The sequence below is a fragment of the Lipotes vexillifer genome, unplaced genomic scaffold, assembly GCF_000442215.2.
Source record: "Lipotes vexillifer unplaced genomic scaffold, Lipotes_vexillifer_v1.1 scaffold126, whole genome shotgun sequence".
Lineage (NCBI taxonomy): Eukaryota > Metazoa > Chordata > Mammalia > Artiodactyla > Lipotidae > Lipotes > Lipotes vexillifer.
In genome coordinates this window covers 174,624-198,613 of record NW_006778324.1, presented here as the reverse complement: position 1 = coordinate 198,613, position 23,990 = coordinate 174,624, and the positions used below count along the sequence as shown (strand labels likewise).

General features: G+C 46.0%; 1 protein-coding gene across 1 annotated transcript; it reads left to right on the top strand.

Moving 5' to 3' along the window:
• The first annotated feature begins 683 nt into the window (after positions 1 to 683).
• Positions 684 to 21,854, top strand: DHX33 (DEAH-box helicase 33). The gene is given in 13 exon segments (XM_007451586.1): positions 684 to 993; positions 3,545 to 3,705; positions 4,596 to 4,823; positions 4,967 to 5,137; positions 8,486 to 8,671; positions 9,401 to 9,512; positions 10,667 to 10,826; positions 10,987 to 11,075; positions 14,146 to 14,273; positions 14,658 to 14,861; positions 16,498 to 16,584; positions 21,556 to 21,727; positions 21,730 to 21,854. Coding segments are annotated over 13 exon segments (2,127 nt in total). The 5' UTR covers positions 684 to 689.
• The last annotated feature ends 2,136 nt before the right edge of the window (positions 21,855 to 23,990 follow it).

The window sequence follows — 23,990 nt, the reverse complement described above, 5'->3', positions numbered from 1 at the left end:
TCTTTCCCTGCTTGTATTACAGGAGCAGACCATGTCCTTTGGGATAGCAACTTTCTGAGGAGAATGTATGATTGTCATAGAATATATATCTTTCTTTTTCTGTGACACAAGATGATCACCAGTATCCTCAACATTCAGATTTTGTGACATCTGAATGACTCATCTCAGAGGCTCAGTTTCTTCATCTGTAAATTGGGGATGATATCAGTATCTACTCTATAACATCAGTTATTTGGAGGATTAAATAACCAATATTTGTGTGCACCTCGTTAATTTTACAAAATTAAATACTTTCCTTGAAGAGCGACTATTATTGTGGCAAAGAAAAGGAAACGCGTGTTTACTGGAAGGAAATACTGTTAGCAGGACAAGAAAACCATGGTTGTTATCCAAAGTTAAGGACCCACGGAACCGTACACCCAGTCCTTCACTGTTGTCGCTCCGGACTTTTTCCGGTTGTACCTCGGACCCGCTCTCCCCGCCCTCGGGAAATGAAAGCCTGTTCACGCTGCCAGTGCATGCTGGGAGTTGGAGTCCCCTTTCTAAAGGCTGCGGGTGGCGGTGATATCAGCGGCGTCGCTGGGAGCCACCAGCACGTGGCGGGAAGGGGCGGCGCGCGCTAGCTGTCGGCTCCCGGGAGCGGCAGGAGCTGCCCGCTTTCGCGCCTCCAGTCGTGTTGCCCTCCCGACATGCCCGAGGAGGCGGGCTTCCCGCCGGGCAAGAGATTCCGGCCGGGCGCCGGGCCTCTGAGGCGCGCCGGGTCCTGCCCTCACGGGCGGCGAGTGGTGATGCTGCTGACCGCGGGCGGCGGCGGCGGCGGCGGCGGAGGAGGAGGAGGAGGAGGAGGCCGGAGGCAGCAGCCACCCCTGGCCCAGCCCTCGGTCAGCCCCTACCCTGAGGCCGTGGAGCTGCAGCGCCGGAGTCTGCCCATCTTCCAGGCGCGGGGGCAGCTGTTGGCCCAGCTCCGAAACCTGGACAGCGCCGTCCTCCTCGGTGAGTGGCCGCGCCGGCGCGTCCTTCCTCTCTCCCCGTTCGAGCTCCGCGAGAACAGCTTTTCTTAGGTGTTTCTCCCCGTCTTTCACTCGTTTCTACAACAAACCTGACTGCCTTTTCTGTTCGGGGCCAGGAGAGGGGCCTCGGAAGATTCAGACAATCCCGTTCTGGAGGTGCTCACAGCCGGTGCGAGTGACCCGCGCCTTCGGCAAAGACTCGCCTTTTGTGCGGAAGGGTAGAGGGACGCAGCGGGAACTTTGGGAGCTTAGAAGAGTGGATCTGAGCCAGTCGGGGAGGAAGGCGTTGGACGCAGAGAAGAGAGCCTGCAGCATAAGAGACAAAGTGGAGGCGAGAGACGGTCCGGTCTGACGAAGTAGCAGTTTCCGGTGCACGAATTAAGAGGCAGAGTTGAGGGCCGGGGACCAATTGCAAGGGGCTTTGATCCCCAGCGTTTACGTAAGAGGAGCTCCTGAAGGACCGAGAGGATGAGCCTCCAAAGAGGTGAAGGAGATCCAGGAGAGCTGATAACCTAAGGAACGGAGTTGTAAGAGGAAGGGAGTGAACAGATGCAACAATGAAAATAGGGACCAGAAAATAGGGGCCCAAAAAGTGCCCACTGGATTGGATGCGAGGTATCAATTGGGGATCGAGTTGAGCGCTGTTTCGGCAGAGCTCTGGGAGCTGATTTGTCACTGGGCTGAAGAGTAGATAGGAGGTGAGGGCATGAAGGCAGTGGGAGTAGGCTTCTGTTTTGACAAAAAGGAGGGGGACCTAGAGGAACTTGCAGATATTCATAGGTTCAGGGGAAGAACTCAGTAGAGAAGGAGGCTGAAGATGCAAAGCGGGCACTAATAGAGCAGAGACAGAGGGCATGGGGAACGGGGGCTCTTGGCAACAAGGGCTAGATGCAGAGCGGGCCTGGATATCCAAGAGGAGGATGGATATCCAAGAGGCTGGGGGGCTGGAGAAAGGAGGTAAGAATGGGGGTGACTGCAGAAAAGCTTGCAGGGGGAAGTGGCGGGAGATCACCTCTGAGGACTTCACTTTTCTATGAAGTGGGGACGGGAGCTCTGATGAGGATGGGAGTTACAGGGTCCTTGGGGAGGATGGGGACAAAAGGAGGGCTGCAGAAACAAGAACAAGGATCAGCGGTGATGCTGGTGCCCAGGTGCATTTAGCCCCACAGCAAACTCAGGTCATTATCAGCACAGTTGGGTTATTTTACTATAGCAACGCTCAGTTTCTTGGTGTAGGAGCAAAAAAGATGGACAGGGAGACATTGATCCAGGTTTGGGTTTTGCCTGATGAGCTCAGCAGGAGGAGTGTAGAATAATCAGATTCTTCGTCCATGATTCGTGACCGGGTCAGGAAGGATGAGCAGTCAGAGGGGAGAAAATGGAAGAACCACGGGACAGTAGGACTCTGTGAGGTCAGGGAGGGGTACTGGTAGCCGTGGGGGGAGGGATGCACAGGTTTACAGTTCTTTGTTCTGACTGGGCACTGGGAAGGGAACACAGGAGGGTAGAAAATAAGGTTGGGTGCTTACTGTATGCAGATGCTCAAGTACATGGAAGAGACGGACAGGCTATCTCTGCCCCCCAGGGGCCTCTGATATTGGAGGGGAACAGAAACGTTTAAATGCTTTCACACAGTGTAGGGTGATCAGTGATGGACGAGATGAACAAGGCTCTAAGGAACACAGAGGAGGCGGCGCAGCCCCTGGGGAGAGAGTTTGAGGTCTAATTCATCTTGTACAGTTTGTCACGCAGGCAGCGTGGGGGCAGATATCTCATAATAGTGTGGGCAAAAGCAGAGGGTTTGAAAGGAGGCAGCCGGCTGGGGAACGGTGAGGAGTTAGCTGTGGCTGCAGTGTAGGAGCAGATGTCTCTTCATGGCAGTGCATTTACATGTCGTTTATCCCTTTGAAAAGTAGGACATTTTTATATAACGTTTGTATTCCATTGTATGTTGTTACTATACTGGTTACTGTTGCTGACCGCTTTCATTGTTTCTAATTTTGGGGTGTCATGAGCAAAGTTGACTAAAACTCTTTTGAAGCTGTATTTTTATACACATCTTTATTTCCTTAGAATCAAGTCCTGCAAGTGGAATTGTGGGTCAGAGGGTACAACATTTTAAATATTTTCCTAGTATAATGTGGCCCTCCAAGAAACAATCCCAATTAACACTCTGCTAGCAGTACATGTGGCTACACATTTTCCCGTGGCTTTATCAGCTTAGAGTATTTTCTTATCTTTTCCTTCTGACTTTGATCTGTTTTGTGAAGTATGTTTCAGTTTGCATTTTTTTAAAATTTTGATGTAGACCATTTTTTTTTAAATTTTGATGTGGACCATTTTTGTTTTTTAGGCTGCATTGGGTCTTCCTTGAGGTGCTCGGGCTTCTCATTGCGGTGGCTTCTCTTGTTGCTGAGCACGGGCTGTAGGCGCGGGGGTGTCAGTAGTTGTGGCGTGCAGGCTCAGTAGTTGTGGCTTGTGGGCTCTCTGGGGCACGTCAGTTTGCATTTAAATGAGACTTTTTTCTTTCCTAGGGGAAACTGGCTCTGGGAAGACAACGCAGATCCCTCAGTACCTGTATGAAGCGGGGATTGGCCGCCAGGCCATCATTGCCGTGACCCAGCCTCGTCGAGTGGCTGCTATCTCTCTGGCTACCAGAGTCTCAGACGAGAAGAGAACCGAACTCGGGAAGCTGGTACCTAACTTCCTTCTTTACTGACAGTTCTTGGTCCCCTGACCCCCACTCCCGGCCTCCTGACTTTTATTTTTCTGAACAAGACTACTTGCACATCTCAAGCTTCTTTCTTGCCACAATTGTTTCGGCCTCTCTCAGAGTTCTTTACCAGTTCCTAAGAGATCAGAGGGTCTGTCAGTCCCACTTGCTTTGCTTTCAAAATCTGTTGGCAACTTGGATAAATTAGCTGTTTTTTTCCTGAGCGCTTTTTTTTTTTTTTTTTTTTGTGGTACGTGGACCTCTCACTGTTGTGGCCTCTCCCGTTGGCGGAGCACAGGCTCCGGACGCACAGGCCCAGTGGTCATGGCTCACGGGCCCAGCCGCTCCGCGGCGTGTGGGATCTTCCCGGACCGGGGCACGAACCCGTGTCCCCTGCATCGGCAGGCGGACTCTCAACCACTGTGCCACCAGGGAAGCCCTTCCTGAGCACTTTCAAGGCTTCGGTAACATCTGCTAAGTCTTTTATCTACATATCTTTCTACAAACTTGTAAGCATTTTTCTAGTATATAGGTGGGTATTGAGAATGAGTCCCAGAACTGTATGTAAGTCAGATTTATTCGTGTTTGTGTGGGTGTCTACTCATTTGACTTAAAAACATCTTGGACATCTTTTCATATGTGTACATAGCTTCAGTTGAAACTATAAAGTAGCTGGGAGGAGGAGGCTAGTTTTAAATTCTTTGTAGTGTTTATCATCATTGCAGTTGAAGGCGTGTGTCCATTGCCTTGGGAGCAGGGCAGGGTCGGAGTTGGTCCTGTTCGCTGCGATAGCACCAGCGCCTGGCCCCGTGCCGGATACACTGGGTGCTGAACACACGTTCACTGAGTGAATGAGTGGTCTCTTCACACAGGTTGGCTACACGGTGCGCTTCGACGATGTCACCTCGGAGGACACCAAGATCAAGTTCCTGACGGATGGCATGCTTCTGCGCGAGGCCATTTCAGACTCCCTGCTTCGGAAGTACAGCTGCGTCATTTTGGATGAAGCCCATGAACGGACTGTCCACACGGATGTGCTCTTTGGGGTGGTGAAAGCTGCCCAGAAGAGGCGAAAGGAGCTGGGGAAGCTGCCTCTCAAAGTAGGTGCAGCCTGTGCTGCTGAGGGACCCAGGGCAGTGGGCATGGGGGGCGCACGCCTCCTCGGCGGCCTTCAGGGCTCAGCGGGGGCACAAAAAGGCTGGTCCAAGCTTGTCCCCATCCTCCGCCCCTGTCTCGCACACAGGTGATTGTGATGTCGGCCACGATGGACGTGGACCTGTTCTCCCAGTATTTCAGCGGAGCCCCCGTCCTCTACCTGGAGGGCCGGCAGCACCCGATCCAGATTTTCTACACCAAGCAGCCCCAGCACGATTACCTGCACGCGGCCCTGGTCTCCGTCTTCCAGATCCACCAGGTAGGCACTGGGGTGCAGATTCCTGGGAAGGCCTGTTTGACCTCGAGCATTCAGCCTTGAAAAGAAAAGCTGCCGGGCCTCCCTGGTGGCGCAGTGGTTGGGAGTCCGCCTGCCGATGCAGGGGATACGGGTTCGTGCCCCGGTCCGGGAGGATCCCGCGTGCCGCGGAGCGGCTGGGCCCGTGAGCCATGGGCGCTGAGCTTGCGCATCCGGCAGCGGGAAAGGCCACGACAGTGAGAGGCCCACATATCGCAAAAAAAAAAAAAAAAAAAAAAAAAAAAAAAAAAAAGAAAAGCTGCCGAACGAAACCATTTTGTGAGCTGTGTCCTGAAGCTGAATATGGAGTTCGTTGGCCATATGCACGTTTTTATCCTTTTTCTCAGTGTCTTTTTCTTTGTCTAAAAAAGACTAATTCAACCCTGACCAGCATCTTTCCTCAGCTGAGCCGGAAAACGTCCATATGTTAAAGCAGTGGCTTGCGAGCATATTTTGATTGGAACCCCCAGTAAGACACACATTTTATATTGCAACCCAGGACACAGTGTGTAGAACTGAAGTGAGTCTTAGGAAACACAGTCTCCTTTTACTACATGTGATGTCCTCTGGTATTTTCTGTCTCATTAAAAAAAAAAAAAAAAAGTTGGTGTATTAACCAATAATGGGTTGCAATTTAGAGTTTTCTTTTTAAAAAAAACAAAAAACTGTACAGAGAAACATTTCAAATATTTTTTTCATTTTATTAAACATTTACTTAAAAATTTGAGTGATTAAATCTCATTTTTTGATTTAATTTGTATAAAATCGACTGTTTTTACCTTTCCATTAAGTTTCTGAAAAAATCTAGAAGCCAACTTTTGAAAGCTAATTTTTATTTTAAGCTCAGTGATGGGTGTATAGTTTAAAGTTTAAAAAGTCAAGTACTTAGTTCTAAAAAGCTCATAAAAAAAAACAGGAGCTGCTTTCACTTTCCCAGCCCAGATCCTGCTCTTGAAGGTACACCTTCAATCTCTTAACTGTTTCCCTTGGATGTTACTTTCCTGTTTCTGAAACATCCTCTCAAAATGATTATATCAGGGGCTTCCCTGGTGGCATAGTGGTTGAGAGTCCGCCTGCCAATGCAGGGGACGCAGGTTTGTGCCCCGGTCCGGGAAGATCCCACATGCCGCGGAGTGGCTGGGCCCGTGAGCCATGGCCGCTGAGCCTGCGCGTCCGGAGCCTGTGCTCCGCAACGGGAGAGGCCACAACAGTGAGAGGCCCGCGTACCGAAAAAAAAAAAAGATTATATCAGGATGTCTTTTTTATTTATTTATTTATTTATTTATTTAATCTTTGGCTGCATTGGGGTCTTTGTTGCTGCGCGCGGGCTTTCTCTAGTTGCGGCAAGTGGGGGCTACTCTTCGTTACAGTGCACAGGCTTATTGCGGTGGCTACTCTTGTTGCGGAGCGCGGGCTCTAGGTGCACGGGCTTCAGTAGTTGTGTCTCGCAGGCTCTAGAGCGCAGGCTCAGTAGCTGTGGTGCACGGGCTTAGTTGCTCCGCGGCATGTGGGATCTTCCTGGACCAGGGCTCGAACCTGTGTTCCCTGCATTGGCAGGCGGATTCTTAACCACTGCGCCACCAGGGAAGCCCCAGAATGTCTTTTTAAATCAAGTATCAGTGTTTACAATATTACGACCCTACATTGTGCACCATCACAGTGCCTTGTTCCACACAGTCGTACAAGTTTTCTATGTATGTACGGCCAATTTTTCCCCGAGGGTTCTAACATCTATCACATGCCAATCATGAATATTTTTTATGTGTTGAAACACAATCCATTTTTTCCCGGGTCCTTTATTTATGCTGCTTTTCTGCTCCAAACAGGTTGCTCTCCTAGGCCTCCGCACAGCTGTCCTCTTGGCTCTTCCCTCTACCATCCTCCTGTGTTGAATCCCATGACGGCACCCCGTGTCTGCCCAGCCTCCTGGCCGCATCGGGTGGAGGAGGGGACTTGGGGATTCAACCACACTGTACTCAGACTTCCAGCTGACACTTGGGTCCTCATGCTGGCACAAGCCCCCAAGGCTCGCTCTGAGCCCGAGCCTTTGTGGCTTCTCCAGGGAAGTGGGCGCACCACTTTCCTACCACCCCGTCTGCACGCTCCCCCGTCGGGACTCCCTCTGCCCGGCCAAGTCACTCACTTCCCGCCCCGTCTCTTCATCTTTCAAAAATGGGTTGGAACCCTGTCTTCCTGGGCTTATACCTTCACCGTCATTTTGATAGTATTTGGAGAAGGTCAGTCTGCCTTGTTTAGTTACTAAAAGCAAACTTGAGATGAGGATTTTTCATGAATAGTGCCTGCAGTGCCCTCAGGTTACATGGTGGCTTTAATGAGTCCTCCCCTTGATGAAGCTTTGACTGTTGTAGATTTTATCCTGGGAATTCCCTGGCAGTCCAGTGGTTAGGACTCGGTGGTTTTTACTACTGGGGCCCGGGTTCAATCCCTGGTCAGGGAACTAAGATCCTACAAGCCACGCCACCAAAAAAAAAAAAAAAAGATTTTATCCTTTCTGTGTGTGTGCACCTCTGAACATTTGTCCTATTAATACCGGGCTAAAAAACTACATGCACACATATAAATACATAGATAATAGATATATGTATTCATACATAGACACATATATATGTATATATATACATAGACACATGCACATGCACAACATATTAATAATTGTTAAACATTTTTCAATTATTTTGCCAAACAAGTACTCTACAAATTAATGTATCTGAACAGACGTCAAAGAAAGATTGGATCAGTGGGTGTGCAGTTAACACTTACATGTTCTTCCCTTTGCGAGGTGAAGTATCCAGTTAAGCCTGGGATCTCAATCCCTTGTCCAAGGTCAGCGTGCTTTGGGGGTTTATGAAAGTACATTTGATGGCCTCATTCAATTAGGGCTCCTCTTCCAGCATGAGTGCTTCCGGCCATTTCCGTGGATCAGGATTTCCCCAAGTTGTCTCTTTTGTCAGCTCCATCTTTCAAGATGATTATGAAAGGAAGGCAGCTTCATGCAGATTTTATTTGCTTGCCTGATTGTGCTTTTCATGGCATTGTTCTCGCTGCAACAGCAATCTGGCCATCTTTCTTCAAAATCTCCTTAATTCATTTTTAAACATAGCTGGCTAACTCGAGTAAGTTGCAGCCGTGCATTCTCCATGTGGGTTTCCTCCCAGGGGAGACACTGATGTTTAGGCTCATCTATGTCTCCAGAGTTAAGAAAAATAACTGGGAAAGTTCATCAGTGACCATTGTTCTGTGCAACCTGTGCTCCTGTCAAAGCCTAGTAATCCCACTCTGCCTTTTCTGTAGGAAGCCCCCTCCTCTCAGGACATCCTGGTGTTCCTCACTGGGCAGGAGGAGATCGAAGCCATGAGCAAGACCTGCCGGGACATTGCCAAACACCTCCCCGACGGCTGCCCCTCCATGCTGGTCCTTCCGCTATATGCCTCCCTGCCCTACGCCCAGCAGCTGCGCGTCTTCCAGGGGGCCCCGAAGGTGAGTGCCCCCCTTCTGTCCAGCCCCATCCCTGGGTACCCAGACGGATGCACCAGTGGGGCCTGTGCTCCTGTCAGCAGGCTCCAGATAAGGTGTGTGGGACGGGATGTGCAGGGACCACACACATGAACTGGAAAGACGCAGGAGGGTAATGCGGGGCTGCAGACACGGCTCTCCCATGGTCAGAACAGGGAGACAGCTGTCCGGGGGTGAGGGAGAGGCAAAGGCAGAAGCCAGAGGCTCAGTGAGTGACTCTTCCAAGGTCCACCGTTAACAGAGCATGTGTCCACAATACATTTCTTGGGTGCCCATGCTGTGCCAGGCACTGTGCCAGCACTTGACACATACTGTCTCTCATCCTCTCGAGAACCACAAGGTGGGTCACCATCCCAGTTCCGAGATCCCAAGGGTTGAAGTGACAGTTGCCCAAGGGGCACAGGAGGTAGCTGGCAGGGCCAGGACTCCAGCCCACATCTACCTGCTTCTGAATCTTGTGCCTCTCCCACCACATCTAATTGCCTTAAAATAAACTTTTAAGACTGAAACATTCCCCACACCCTACCCTGCCCAATTTAGTGATCAGCCATCAATATTAATGACTGTCATAATAAAAAAGTCATCTCTTCTTGATCATGAGTGAGCTGTGACAATTCACGGTGAGGAATGTGTTTTAAAACTTCTGAATCATATGTGTGTCATATGGCTCTTTGGTTTTCTTCCTCCTTTTAGGGCTGTCGCAAAGTGATCATTTCAACCAACATCGCTGAAACCTCCATAACCATTACAGGAATAAAATATGTAGTTGACACGGGCATGGTTAAAGCAAAGAAGTATAACCCCGGTGAGAATTTGTAGCTCCTGATGTCTCTTCTCTGTGTAGTGAGCAGCCTGTGTCCCAGTATCCCCCAAATGATTGTCTCATGTCCATAACTACCTGAGATTTGGGTGGCAGGCACCACAGTCCAGCAGTCAGGGCCAGAAAGGCACGTGAGGCAGGAAAGAAGAGCCCAGATGTGGCACACTTGGGGACAGATGGTCAGGGACCTGGACAGAGGGCATGAAACCCCGTCAGAAGGTAGGCGAGAATGATGGCTCTCAGGCCAGGGACAGCCTGATACCACATCAGAGGCTTCCTCGGAAATGACATCTGAGCTAGGCTGGTTTGACCTCCAGTCTCCCAGGAAGGAAGCAGACCCCCCAGGCTGGGGCGAGGCACTAGCTGTTTCTGAGTGTGTGTGGTGGGCAGCTTGCTTGAAGTCATTTTTATTCAGGTCTGTTTTCTACCTTGCTTTACTCCACAGAGGATTTGAGGCAGCTGAAATTATGGCTCCCGAACATTTAATTGAAATGCACTGCTAAGCCTTCAAGGGTGCTGTCATTCATGTGTGTCTCTGGGGACCACGTATGTGAAAGGGCTTGGTTCTCCAGTGCCTGGCACAAAATACACCTTTATAAGAAAATCGGTCTCATTCACTCCTAGGCGTAACAGCATTACACTGTCTCTCTTTTATAATAGAGCAGGAGGGAGGATGCAACACACAGGGGACTGGAGGCATTTCATTTTCGGGTCACCGTTTGATGTGGGACCAACCATCCTGGTTTGCTGGAAACTGTCTCAGTTTTAGCACCGAGAGTCCCAAGTCCTAGGAGACCCCCTTAGTCCTGGGCAAACGGGGTTGTGGTCACCTGTGATCGAAGCCAAGGCCTCTGAGATCTACCCTCCTGGGTCCCTGCCCTAAGCACAAGGTCCTTGTGATGTTTTAGTCACAGGTTTCACACGGTGTTCACAGCAAAGGCCTTGCTTCACCACAGACCGGTCTGGTTTCGTGCTTTCTGACGCAGGCTGGAGCTCTTCTGGACTCGTGTGTCACAGAGAGGGTCCCCGTGTGTCATAGAAAGGGTCCCCAGCGCTCTGAGCAGTGCCTCTCGTTGCCCACGCTGCAGAGTTTGTTCATGTGACGAGCAAAGCACTAACACGGGCCATTCTCCCACCAGACAGTGGCCTGGAGGTGTTAGCTGTGCAGCGGGTGTCAAAGACCCAGGCCTGGCAACGCACAGGACGGGCTGGCAGAGAGGACAGTGGTATCTGTTACCGGCTGTACACGGAGGATGAGTTTGAGAAGTTTGAGAAGATGACGGTGCCAGAGATCCAAAGGCAGGCCCAAGGGGCTCCCACACCTGCCCTTTGTCCCGAGGCTCCTGTCCCTGTGGCCCGTATCCTCCAACTGACTCTCCTTGGTGGGCGGCTCTTGCCTCGCCGGCTGGGGGGGGTCAGAAACACCTGCGTGAACCACCTGCGTCTCTCACACTTGCAGGTGTAACCTGGCGAGCGTGATGCTGCAGCTCCTCGCAATGAAAGTCCCAAACGTGCTCACCTTTGACTTCATGTCCAAACCATCTCCAGGTAAGTGGGGTCTTTGGGAAGGTGTACAGAATGGACAAAAACACCCAGTGGACTCCAAAAAAAGCCAACCAGGTCTTCCAGCGGTCTCCTTTTGTTCAGTATAATTTGGTGGATAACAACCTTAACTCTCAGAGAAGAAACTCAATCATGAAAGATGCGGTGCCGTCAGCACCATCGCGGTGCGGAATCGGCGGCGTCACGGGCGGGTTCTGAGACCACAGGAACCAGTGAAGGTGGTCGAGGGGGTCCACAGGATACTGTAAACCTAACAAAATCGTACTTTTGCCAGCAAAAGCACTGAAAAGATTAAGTTTCTTTGCTTTTGACCGGAATTTGATGGGTCCCTGCCCCTCACTGATAATCTCTCCATGGTGAAAGAAAAACTGGTGGGGAGTTTTAACGATGGTAGCTTAGTACTTGGCATCTCTCCAACATGTACCGTTTCCTTTTTTTTCCCTAAGTGAAGAAGCGCAACTGGTTAAAAAAGTAAAAGCCACCGATGCGCATACGGGGCCCCTCCGTGATCTGTTTCCCTCCTCTACAGCAGCCACTGAACATTTCCCAGTGTCTTCTAGAGAAAATCTTTGCAAGTACATATAGTCTTTTATTTATTTCTCATATGAATTTTACCTCATCAGTCCTTGGACACGTATATTCCATCCTCCTCCCAGACCGGGGTGCCTGCAGAAAGGGTTGTGGTCCGGCATCTCCAGCCCCAGGTGCAACAGCACATACAGGCCTTTCACGCAGCTTTCCAGCACTTCTTCCAGAAACAGGCCAAGGGCAAAGGCACCAGCCTTCAAGCCTGAGATCAACTTTGCTTTTTTTTTTTGGCTGCACAGCTTGCGGAATCTTATTTCCCTGACTGGGGATCGAACCCCGGCCCTCCTCAGTGAGAGCGTGTAGTCCTAACCACTGGACCGCCAGGGAATTCCATATAGTCTCTTTTTAAAACACAAATAGCAACACACATTGTGCACTGTTCTACACTTTTTTTTTCTTTCTCTTGCTAAATCTCTACATACAAACGAGGCACATTCCTGTCAGGTGGAAATATCGAAGCCACACCTGCGCATCCGTCACCAGGGCTGCAAAGCCTCCAGAGGCTGACACACTCCCCACCTCAAGTTAACCACCTCCCAGGTTTTGTCCGTGAACCCCTCGCTTTTCTTGAATATTTTATTCCATGCGTGTGCATTGTTTCGGTTGGCATGTTTATGCCTCGATTTCCCAGTGACCTTCCCTTTTCGTTCATCATGTTTTATAAGGTTTATGTCTGATGCATTTTCATTACTAAATACTGTTCTAGTCTGTGAATAAACCAAAATGCATTTATCCTTCTCCTACCGATAGACATTGGCACATTGCTTTTTCTTTTTTTTTTTGTCCCACCACCACCATCCCCCGCCACTTTCCCCCCTTGGTGTCCACGTGTTTGTTCTCTACATCTGTGTCTCTATTTCTGCCCTGCAAACCCGTTCACCTGTACCATTTTTCTAGATTCCACATATATGCGTTAATGTACGATATTTGTTTTTCTCTCTCTGACTTACTTCGCTCTGTATGGCAGTCTCTGGGTCCATCCACGTCTCTGCAAATGACCCAGTTTCATTCCTTTTTATGGCTGGGTAATATTCCGTTGTATAGATGTACCACATCTTCTGTATCCATTCGTCTGGCGTGGGCATTTAGGTTGCTTCCATGTCCTGGCTATTGTAAATAGTGCTGCAGTGAACATTGGGGTGCGTGTGTCTTTTTCAATTATGGTTTTCTCAGGGTATATGCCCAGTAGTGGGGTTGCTGTGTCGTATGGTAGTTCTATTTTTAGTTTTTTAAGGAACCTGCATTCTGTTCTCCATAGTGGCTGTATCAATTTACATTCCCACCAACAGTGCAAGAGGGTTCCCTTCTTTCCGCACCCTCTTCAGCATTTGTTGTTTGTAGATTTTCTGATGATGCCCATTCTAATTGGTGTGAGGTGATAACCTCATTGTAGTTTTGATTTGCAGTGATGTTGAGCATCTTTTCATGTGCCTCTTGGCCATCTGTATGTCTTCTTTGGAGAAGTGTCTATTTAGTTCTTCTGCCCATTTTTTTATTAGGTTGTTTGTTTTTTTAATATTGAGCTGCTTGAGCTGTTTATATATTTTGGAGATTAATCCTTTGTCCGTTGTTTCATTTGCAAATAGTTGCTCCCATTCTGAGGGTTGTCTTTTAGTCTTGTTTATAGTTTCCTTTGCTGTGCAAAAGCTTTTAAGTGTCCCATTTGTTTATTTTTGGTTTTATTTCCATTACTGTAGGAGGTGGGTCAAAAAAGATCTTGCTGTGATTTATGTCAAAGAGTGTTCTTCCTATGTTTTCCTCTAAGAGTTTTTTAGTGTCTGGTCTTACATTTAGGTCTTTAATCCATTTTGAGTTTATTTTTGTGTATGGTGTTAGGGAGTGTTCTAATTTCATTCTTTTACATGTAGCTGTCCAGTTTTCCCAGCGCACTTATTGAAGAGACTGTCTTCTCCATTGTATATCCTTGCCTCCTTTGTCATAGATTAGTTGACCATAGATGTGTGGTACATTGCTTTTTTCACTTAATGTATTTTACAGATCATTTCCCCTCTGTGTAGATATTTATTACATTCTTAGAATTGCATCTTTATTCTTTAATAGGCAGTGCATTTTCATGGTTCAAATTTAAAAAGAATAAGATAGTAAATAGTGTCTTTCTCACCAGGGGCCTCTGAGGCACCTGGTATTTCCATTGTTGCGTGTGTGCATCTGGAGATGCAGGTCCCTGTACGATGTCCGAGTATATCTAGGGGTGAAATTCGTAAGTGTAACTTTGCTGGGTTTCAGATTTACACACATATTGCCAAATTGCAGGCCACTATTTAAAGAGAGTTGAGCTGAAGACAATGTTGTGCTTAACAGCTTTGAAAAGCACCTCATGGGGACAGTGTGGCTGTGGTCTTTGCTGTGGTTTGACGTAGGCTTCTCACAAGTGCCCTGAAGTAATGAACTAGCTCCAGCTTCGTCCTGTTCTGAATGTTCGACTCCTTTTTATGTCTTTCTTTAGATCACGTTCAGGCAGCCATCGCCCAGCTGGAGCTGTTGGGTGCCCTTGAAAACAAAGACGGCCAGCTCACCCTGACTCCAATAGGAAGAAAGATGGCGGCTTTCCCGTTAGAACCCAAATTTGCCAAAGTAAATGATATCCTCTCCTCAGTCCCCTTTCTGTGTGTTACGGGTCAGCCATCCCAGAGGAGACTCCTTAACCCAGTGCTTCTAGATTAATCTTCACTTTTTCTCTTAAATAATTATTAACGCCTACTTATTAGTGCCTAACTCTGACTTACGCTCAGTGTGGGATTCAAGCCATATTAAGTCATGAGCCCTACCCACATGGGATCATGCGGGGAAGGCAGCCCTCTGTTTTACAGAAAGTAAAATAACATACGTAGTCATGGTTTTAGAAACACCTGGCCCTTAAGGCCTTACAAGGGAAGCTGCAAAAGCAATATATGGAAATACTTTATTCAGAAGCCAGGAGAAAACTAGGCTTACACTGTTTTTAATTGTGATTTGCAGACCATCCTCCTGTCCCCCAAATTCCACTGCACAGAGGAGATACTGACCATCATCTCCCTGCTGTCAGTGGACAGCGTTCTCTACACGCCCCCCTCCCGGCGGGATGAAGTGCAGGCTGTGCGGAAAAAGTTCATATCCAGCGAGGGTGATCACGTCACCCTGCTTAACATCCACCGGGCCTTCAAGAACACAGGCAGAAACAAGGTAGGCCTTGTCTCTTTCCCCTTCTCAAACGATGCCTCCTTTGGGGCCTGTGAATGGCAGATGTCATTTCAGAAATATTTGCGCTCAGGGAGGTTACCAGGGAAGGCATGATTCCCGTCTTTCCCTCTGCTTATGTTGAACTCATACCTAACGTTGGCCAGTTCGTTAAGTATTTGTTGACCCAGTTTCTTAGCTACAAAATGATTTGTTTCCCCACCTGCCCCTAACTTTCTTCATAGCAGATTTTGCTTGTATTTCAGTTCCCTGGACCAAGATGGAAAATGGCAGTATTTTCTTTCACTTATCAGTAAAATAAAATAGAATAAAATCAGTCATTGTAGGGAGTTCCCTGGTGGCCTAGTGGTTAGGATTCTGGGCTCACTGCCATGGTCCAGGTTCAGTCCTTGGTCAGGGAACTGAGATCCCACAATCCGGGTGGCGCGGCCCACCAAAAAAATAAAATAAAATAAAATCAGTAATTGTGCTATAGCATGCATGCTTTATCTGTGCTTTAATGCAAAAAAAATAGCCACCACCCAGTTTTAGTAGTTGTAAACATTTTGCTGTATTTGCCTCAATTTATTTTTAAGGAAATAAAATGATCTGGACACAACAAGAGCCCTGAGCTGCCCCTTTTGCAGTCCTTCCTCCCTTCTGTAACCCCTGTCAAGTCTGTCTGGGTCCTGGTGGGCAACCATGTGCTTTCACTTTGTATGCGCAGGCGTATGCTGTAAATGCTTCTTCACGCTACCTTTCTGCAACTTGTTTCCGTCTCCTCACCTGCAGTGCCCATCCCGTCCAGGTCTCTTGTGCACAAGGGGGAGAGTTGCTCTGGGGTCGACACCCAGGAGTGGACCTGCCGGTCTTCAGGCAGCTGCATCCAGCTTTCCCGGCTGGCATGTGTGTCCACAGAGCTGTCAGCACCTCTTTATCCTCCCCGGAGTAGTATAGAGGAGTTTCGATTTCCACCAGCCTCTCCAGCTCTTAGTTGAAATGACTTTCCATTTCTGCCACGTTGAGGGGTGTGAAGCAGTAGCTCAGTTATTTGAAACTGCACTGCCTTGATTCCTCAAGGGACCGAGAACCTTTGCTTAAGTTTATTGTCATTTGTAGTTAATCTTCTGTGAGTGGTCCATCCATATCCTTTGTCGTTTTTCTACTGGAGTATTGGTCATTTTCTCACTGATTTGTAGGAGTTTATTTATTTATTCTGGAGGTAATCATTCTTTACTGGGTGTAGTGATGCAGATATCCCAGTCATTAGCTTTTTTCATCGTGACTTGACCTATGGAGTTTTTCGTTGTACTTTAGTTTAAATTTTTACCGTTTTCCTTTATGGTTCATGCTTTTTGCTATAAAGATATTTTCCTGTATTTATTTTTGGCAACTGAAGTTTTCCGTCTGAATTAGAACAATGTTCTAAAAATTATGCTGGGACTTCCCTGGCGGTCCAGCGGTTAAGACTCCGTGCTTCCACTGCAGGGGGCATGGGTTCGATTCCTGGTTGGGGATCTAAGATCCCGCATGCCGTGTGGTGCGGCCCCAAATTTTTTTTTAATTAAAATTAAAAATTGTGCCGTGTTTTTTTCTTTATAGAAATGAGAGGACTGTGATATCTCTTTTTTCTCCTATTCAGGATTGGTGCAAAGAGAATTTTGTCCACAGTAAAAATATGATGCTGGTAGCTGAAGTCAGATCACAGCTGAGGGATATCTGCCTAAAGGTATTCTTCTTCCTGATGTTCATTGGGGGGCTAAGCTGTCACTTTTTTCTAGGTGAAAAATTTCAGGTTGCTTATTGCAAGTGATTGCAAAAAAACCCTCTCATTGTAGGAAAATTTTTAAATAAGGAAGAAAGTAAAAATTACCCACAGCTCCACCTTTCCCCAGTTTGGTCTGTTTTTTCATAGCCCTGTTTTTAAATGAATTTTTTACATCATTAGTTACATTGTATATATAATTTATATTCAGCTTTTATAAACTTTAAAAGTGTTTTCCAATGTTATTAGAATTCTTCCTAAGGTTTGTTTTTTTAGTGGAAATATCTTTGTTATTTTTTTTCAGATTACAAAAGCCGTGCATAATTGTTGCAAATTGATACAGTGCAGAAAATAGTGATTTATAATGCAGAAAGTGTAAAAGTCTCCTTAATCCTGCCCCTCCAAAGATAAATAATAGTCTGGTGTAGATCCTTCTAGAATTTTTTCCTGTGTATGTATGTTTTTGTATATGTGTGGGTATACACATATACGTGGATACATTATATAAAATTTTCTTTTTTTCTTTATTTTAATAGATTTTTATTGGCGTATAATTGCTTCACAATACTGTGTTAGTTTCTGTTGTACACCAAAGTGGATCAGCCGTATGCATACATATATCCCCATATCCCCTCCCTCTTGAGCCTTCCTCCCATCCTCTCTATTCCACCCCTCTAGGTCATTGCAAAGCACCGAGCTGATCTCCCTGTGCTATTCTGCTGCTTCCCACTAGCTATCTGTTTTACATCTGGTAGTGTAAATATGTCGATGCTACTCTAACTCGCCCCAGCTTCCGCCTCCCACCCCGTGTCCTCAAGTCCATTCTCTGGGTCTACATCTTTATTCCTGCCCTGCAGGTTCATCAGTACCATTTTTTTTAGATTCCATATATATATATTAGCATACGGTATTTGTTTTTCTCTTTCTGACTTACTTCACTCTGTATGACAGACTCTAGGTCCATCCATCTCACTACAAATATCTCAATTTCATTTCTTTTATAGCTGAGTAATATTCCATTGTATATATCATACCACATCTTCTTATCCATTAATCTGTCGATGGACATTTAGGTTGGTTCTGTGTCCTGGCTATTGTAAATAGTGCTGCAATGAACATTGTGGTACATGTCTGTTTTTGAATTATGGTTTTCTCAGGGTATATGCCCAGTAATGGGATTGCTGGGTCATATGGTAGTTCTATTTTTAGTTTTTTAAGGAAACTCCATACTGTTTTCCATAGTGGTTGCATCAATTTACATTCCCAACAACAGTGCAGAAGGGTTCCCTTTTCACCACACCCTTTCCAGCATTTATTGTTTCTAGATTTTTTGATAATGGCCATTCTAACCGGTGTGAAGTGATATCTCATTATAGTTTTGATTTGCATTTCTCTAATTATTAGTGATGTAGAGCATCTTTTCATGTGCCTCTTGGCCATCTGTATGTCTTCCTTGGTGAAATGTCCATTTAGGTCTTCTGCCCTTTTTTGTTCTTTTAATTTATCTATTTATATATTTTTGGCTGCACAGAGACTTCATTGCTGCGTGCGGGCTTTCTCTAGTTGCTGCGAGCGGGGGCTACTCTTCGTTGTGGTGTGCAGGCTTCTCATTGCAGTGGCTTGTCTTTGTTGCAGAGCACAGGCTCTAGGCGCGCGGGCTCAGTAGTTGTGGAACACGGGCTCTAGAGCGCAGGCTCAGTAGTTGTGGCGCAAGGGCTTAGTGGCTCCACGGCATGTGGGATCTTCCCGGACCAGGGCTCAAACCCATATTCCCTGCGTTGGCAGGTGGATTCTTTACCACTGAGCCACCAGGGAAGTCCTTCTGCCCATTTTTAATTGGATTGTTTGGTTTTTTGATATTGAGCTCCATGAGCTGTTTGTATATTTTGGAGATTACTCCTTTGTTGTTTCATTTGCAAATATTTTCTCCCATTCTGAGAGTTGTCTTTTTGTCTTGTTTATGGTTTCCTTTGCTGTGCAAAAGCTTTTGTGTTTAATTAAGTCCCATTGGTTTATTTTTGTTTTTATTTCCGTTACTCTAGGAGGTAGGTCAAAAAAGATCTTGCTGTGATTTATGTCAAAGAGTGTTTTTCCTATCTTTTCCTCTTAAGAGTTTTATAGCATCTGATATTACATTTAGGTCTTTTCCATTTGGAGTTTATTTTTGTGTATGATGTTAGGGAGTGTTCTAATTTCATTCTTTTACATGTAGCTGTCCAGTTTTCCCAGCACCACTTATTGAAGAGGCTATCTTTTCTCCATTTTATGTTCTTGCCTCCTTTGTCTTAAATTAGGTGACCATATGTGCGTGAGTTTATCACTGGGCTTTCTATCCTGTTCCATTGATATATATTTCTGTTTTTGTGCCAGTACCATACTGTCTTGATTACTGTAGCTTTGTGATATAGTTTGAAGTCAGGGAGCCTGATTCCTCCAGTTCCGTTTTTCTTTCTCAAGATTGCCTTGGCTATTCAGGGTCTTTTGTGTTTCCATACAAATTGTAAAATTTTTTGTTCTAATTCTGAAGAATGCCATTGGTAGTGCAATAGGGATTGCATTGAATCTGTAGATTGCTTTGGGTAGTATAGTCATTTTCACGATATTGGTTCTTCCAATCCAAGAACGTGGTATATTTCTCCATCTGTTTATGTCATCTTTGGTTTCTTTCATCAGTGTTTTTATAGTTTTCTGAGTACAAGTCTTTCCCCTCCTTAGGCAGGTTTATTCTTGGGTATTTTATTCTTTTTGTTGCAGTGGTAAATGGGACTTTTTCCTTAATTTCGCTCTCTGACTTTTTGTTGTTAGTGTATAGGAATGCCAGAGATTTCTGTGCATTAATTTTGCATCTTGCAACCTTACCAAATTCATTGATTAGTTCTAGTAGCTTTCTGGTGGCATCTTTAGGATTTTCTATGTATAGTATCATGTCATCTGCAAACAGTGACAGTTTTACTTCTTCTTTTCCAATTTGTATTCCTTTTATTTCTTTTTCTTCTCTGATTGCAGTGGCTAGGGCTTCCAAAACTATGTTGAATAGTAGTGGCGAGAGTGGACATTCTTGTCTTGTTGCTGATCTTAGTGGAAATGCTTTCAGTTTTTCACCATTGAGAATGATGCTTGCTGTGGGTTTGTCATATACGGCCTTTATTATGTTGAGGTAGATTCCCTCTGCCGATTTTCTGGAGAGTTTTTATCATAAATGGGTGTTGAATTTTGTCAAAAGCTTTTTCTGTGTCTATTGAGATGATCATATGGTTTTTATTCCTTAATTTGTTAACGTGGTGTATCACATTGATTGATTTGCATATAGTGAAGAATCCTGTGGGATGAAGCAAAAGCACTTCTAAGAGGGAAGTTTATAGCAATTCAATCTCACCTCAAGAAACAAGAAAAATCTCAAATAAGCAATCCAACCCTACACTTAAAACAACTAGAGAAAGGAGAACAAAGAAAACCCAAAGTCAATAGAAGGAAAGAAATCATAACAATCAGAGGAGAAATAAATGAAATAAAAATGAAGAAAACAATAGCAAAGATCAATAAAACTAAAAGCTGGTTCTTTGAGTAGATAAACAAAATTGATAAACCCTTAGCCAGACTCATCAAGAAAAAAGGGAGAGGACACAAATCAATAAAATTAGAAATGAAAAAGGGGAAATCACAACTGACACCACAGAAATGCAAAGGATTACTATATGCCAATTGAAACCATAATTAAAACTCTTCCAACAAACAAAAGTTCAGGACCAGATGGCTTCACAGATGAATTCTATCGAACATTTAGAGAAGAGCTAACACCCATCCTTCTCAAACTCTTCCAAAAATTGCAGAGGGAGAAACACTCCCAAATTCATTCTACAAAGCCACCATCACCCTGATACCAAAACCAGAAGAAGATATCACAAAAAAGAAAATTATAATTCAATATCACTGATAAACATAGATGCAAAAATCCTGAACAAAATACTAACAAACAGAATCCAGCAACACATTAAAAGGATCATACACCATGATAAAATTTTCTTTTTAAAACAAAATGTATAACACTGTTTTGCAATTTGCTTTTTTCCACTTGGAGTACTTCTTGAATACTTTGTGTCTAGGCTGTCTTGCAGTGCCTGCATATGTCTATCTCGTTCTTTTTAGTGACTTCATAGCATTTCACTGTATTCACTACAGTTTATTTAGCCAAGCCCCTAATGGTGATAATTTAGCTTGTGCTTTAATGATCATCCTCCTGCATAAATGTCTGTGCTCTGGTACACATAGAATGAAGTTTTAGATGGGGAGTTTAGATTTTGATAGACATTGCCAAATCATCAACCAACAAGTTTCCTATGAGCTTATATTCCCTCTTAGAGGACATAATGTTTATATATTCAATGGCTCTATGATGCGCCACATTTTACCTCAAAGGTGGGCTTGTCTGTGTTCGCTTTCTCCTGTGTTGAGCACTGAGAGAGTGCCTACTTTTTGCTGCTGTGAGCAACTCTGTGGTGACTGTCTTTGTGTGTAAGGCGTCTTTTGAGACAGCCCGCGGCACAGACCATCCGCACGTCCCTAGGGGACAGTTGTGCCTTACCCAGGCCTGTGCCTGATGCCAGTGGCCCATTGTTAGCACTAGAGTGACTTCTTCTCATAGTAGCGTGCTGTGTTCTGCATTATACCATTTTCGAACCCTTCTTGTACTTGAACAGCCCTCCTGCCACACCATCCCTTGGCTGCGTGAGTTCCCTCATTTTCTATTGACAGTAGACATGTTGCTCCTCCAGCAGCGCTGATCTCAGGCGTCGCAGGCAGCTGCCCGGGTGTCAGCCTCCACCGTGGGCCCTGCACCCTGGACTGTGCTGGGGGCGCGTGGCTCCATCCACCACGGGTGGCAGCACAGTACTCACGTCTGGGGTCTTCTCCATGTCTCGCTTCCTCCCGAACCAGATGTCCATGCCGATCCTGTCGTCGCGAGGGGACACAGAGAGCGTCCGCCGCTGCCTGGCACACAGCCTCTTCATGAGCACCGCCGAGCTGCAGCCCGACGGGTCCTATGCCACCACGGACACCCACCAGCCCGTGGCCATCCACCCCTCGTCCGTCCTCTTCCACTGCAAGCCGTGTACACGGAGCTACTCTTCACCAACAAGTGCTACATGCGCGACCTGTGCGTGGTGGACGCCGAGTGGCTGTACGAGGCTGCCCCCGACTTCTTCAGGAGGAAGCTGAGGGCCTCCAGGAACTGAGCCGCCCGGGGCGGGAGCTGGGCCGCAGCCGGCCTCGCCGCGGACTCTCAGGCTGGCACCCAGAGAGGCCGCAGTCGTATCGGGCGGATTATGCCCGGCCTCTGGGAGCTTGAAAGCATCTTTGTCTAAACTCCTCAGACTGAACCACACAGACATGCAGCAGCCTTGGAGACTTCAAAATGATGCTTTCAGTTCTTGCTGGGCGACTTTGGGTGACTTAGTTAACTTCTGAGCCTCAGTTTCCCTATCTGCCATGTGGGGGTGATAATAATAATACTTACAGGGTTGGGGTCATGAGGTTTAGAGCAAATGAAAGGCAAGTACCCAGAGCTGTGCCTGCCCACGATAAACACGCCGTGGATCGTGAGCCGTGGAGCTTGGTTGCTGTTACTGCTTTTCTACATGATGTGAATCAGGTACAACGAACCCCGCTGAGTTCCCGAGACTGAGGGGGATCATCTGGAAAGGGGACCACCAGATGTCACAGAGCTGTTGACCTTGGATCTATTTTAACTTCTATCTGCATATGGACTTTTATAACAGAAAACACAAGAGATTAACTTCTGTTTCAGGAGGGAGGTGCTTTAGGGCCGTAAACACTTGAGCCTAAGGCGCGTCTCTGAGCTGAGCTTACGGCATTTCTTCTCTGGCCCTGTGGTGGGCGGAGGTGAGAACACAGGCAGCTTTGGCTCATCCATCACCTCATCTAGTGTTTATGTTCTTTTATCTTATTTATTTCCTACGATCATTTTTTTCCTTCTTAGGGACCTGGGGACAGCCTGGCTTTGCCACTCGCCCCTCTCTAGCCCTCATTTTCCATATTTGTCAGAGGGGATTAGAGGGTCTCCACAGTCTCTTCCTGTTTTCATATTCTGAGGAGGGAAAAGACACCAAAAGTCCTTCTTAGCTATTTAATTATCAAAAGCAAATAATCTTTCCCCAGAGAATGCTATGCCCTAGAAGACACCAAGATTTAGCCCTTTTATTGTGCTTAATTGGTCAAAACACACATGTGCAGTATTTTGGTTATTCCTTTACTTAATAGAGGCCCAGGATGTTTAGGGTTTAAAAGGTATTGGTAAAAGAAAATATTGTATTTTTAATAAAATGTTCAAAAGGTATTGGTAAAAGAAAATATTGTATTTTTAATAAAATGTTCATCATGCTGGTAAAGAATTGGGAGTGGGGTAATTTATTATGTTCCTCAGCAAATTATATAGAGGTATTCTCTGGGGCAAGTAAAATTTAGCTTTTAATCATTTATGTCCAGCTCAAGTACCTGAACCGTTTCAGGAAATGTATATTTTTTCTGAGCAGGAATAAGGGGTAAATAGCGTCTATGTTTCGGTACAGAAATATATTTGTCACTAACATTCTGGTAGAGTTTTCATACAGTAGTTTTTTATTGGGCTTTTTAAAAAGTTAACTTTTAACATAGCTGCTCAGGGATTAAATCGGATTGGAAAAGCCTGTCTGACTCTCCATATTACTACAAAGAAATACATGGTTGTTTACATTGAGCTGCAGGGGATAGATAAGTACACTTTAAACTTTCTTAAGAAAGTTAAATGTTTCACAGTGATGTTGCAATTTAACCTTGAGCTACTCTTTTCAATCCTACCATCTCCAGTGGTGTGCCACCTTTTTTCCAACCTGTGAAATCCATATCTAGGTGAATCACTAGCTCCCTTGAGCAGCTTCATGTAAATAGATGCACTCCAAGCAGATCACATGCCTCAGATGTTTGTCTTCTGCTTCTAGTAATCATGGAGTGTGAAACCCCCAGAGCAGCATAGATCTAAGAACTGCTATCACCCAGTTCTTGGTAAAAACCTTTGGTAAAGAGATGCCAGAATGGAGACAAGTTTTTGCTCTGTGGATAAGACGGATTATGTACTGTGATGCATAAATCCATTTAATCCAGCTGTCAAGAAATGGTTAGAACTGTGGCCAGGCATCTAAGATACCACTCCTTGTGCATAGAAGGAAACACTGCACCTGTGGGGAAGCAAGAATTTTATTATATTTTATTTGATCAGAATATTATAACTTGCAGCAAAAAAAATCTAGGTGGTTCAGGTTTATGTTGTATTTTGAGAGTCCTTGTTCAAACAGATAGCTCTAAAGAAGCACTGG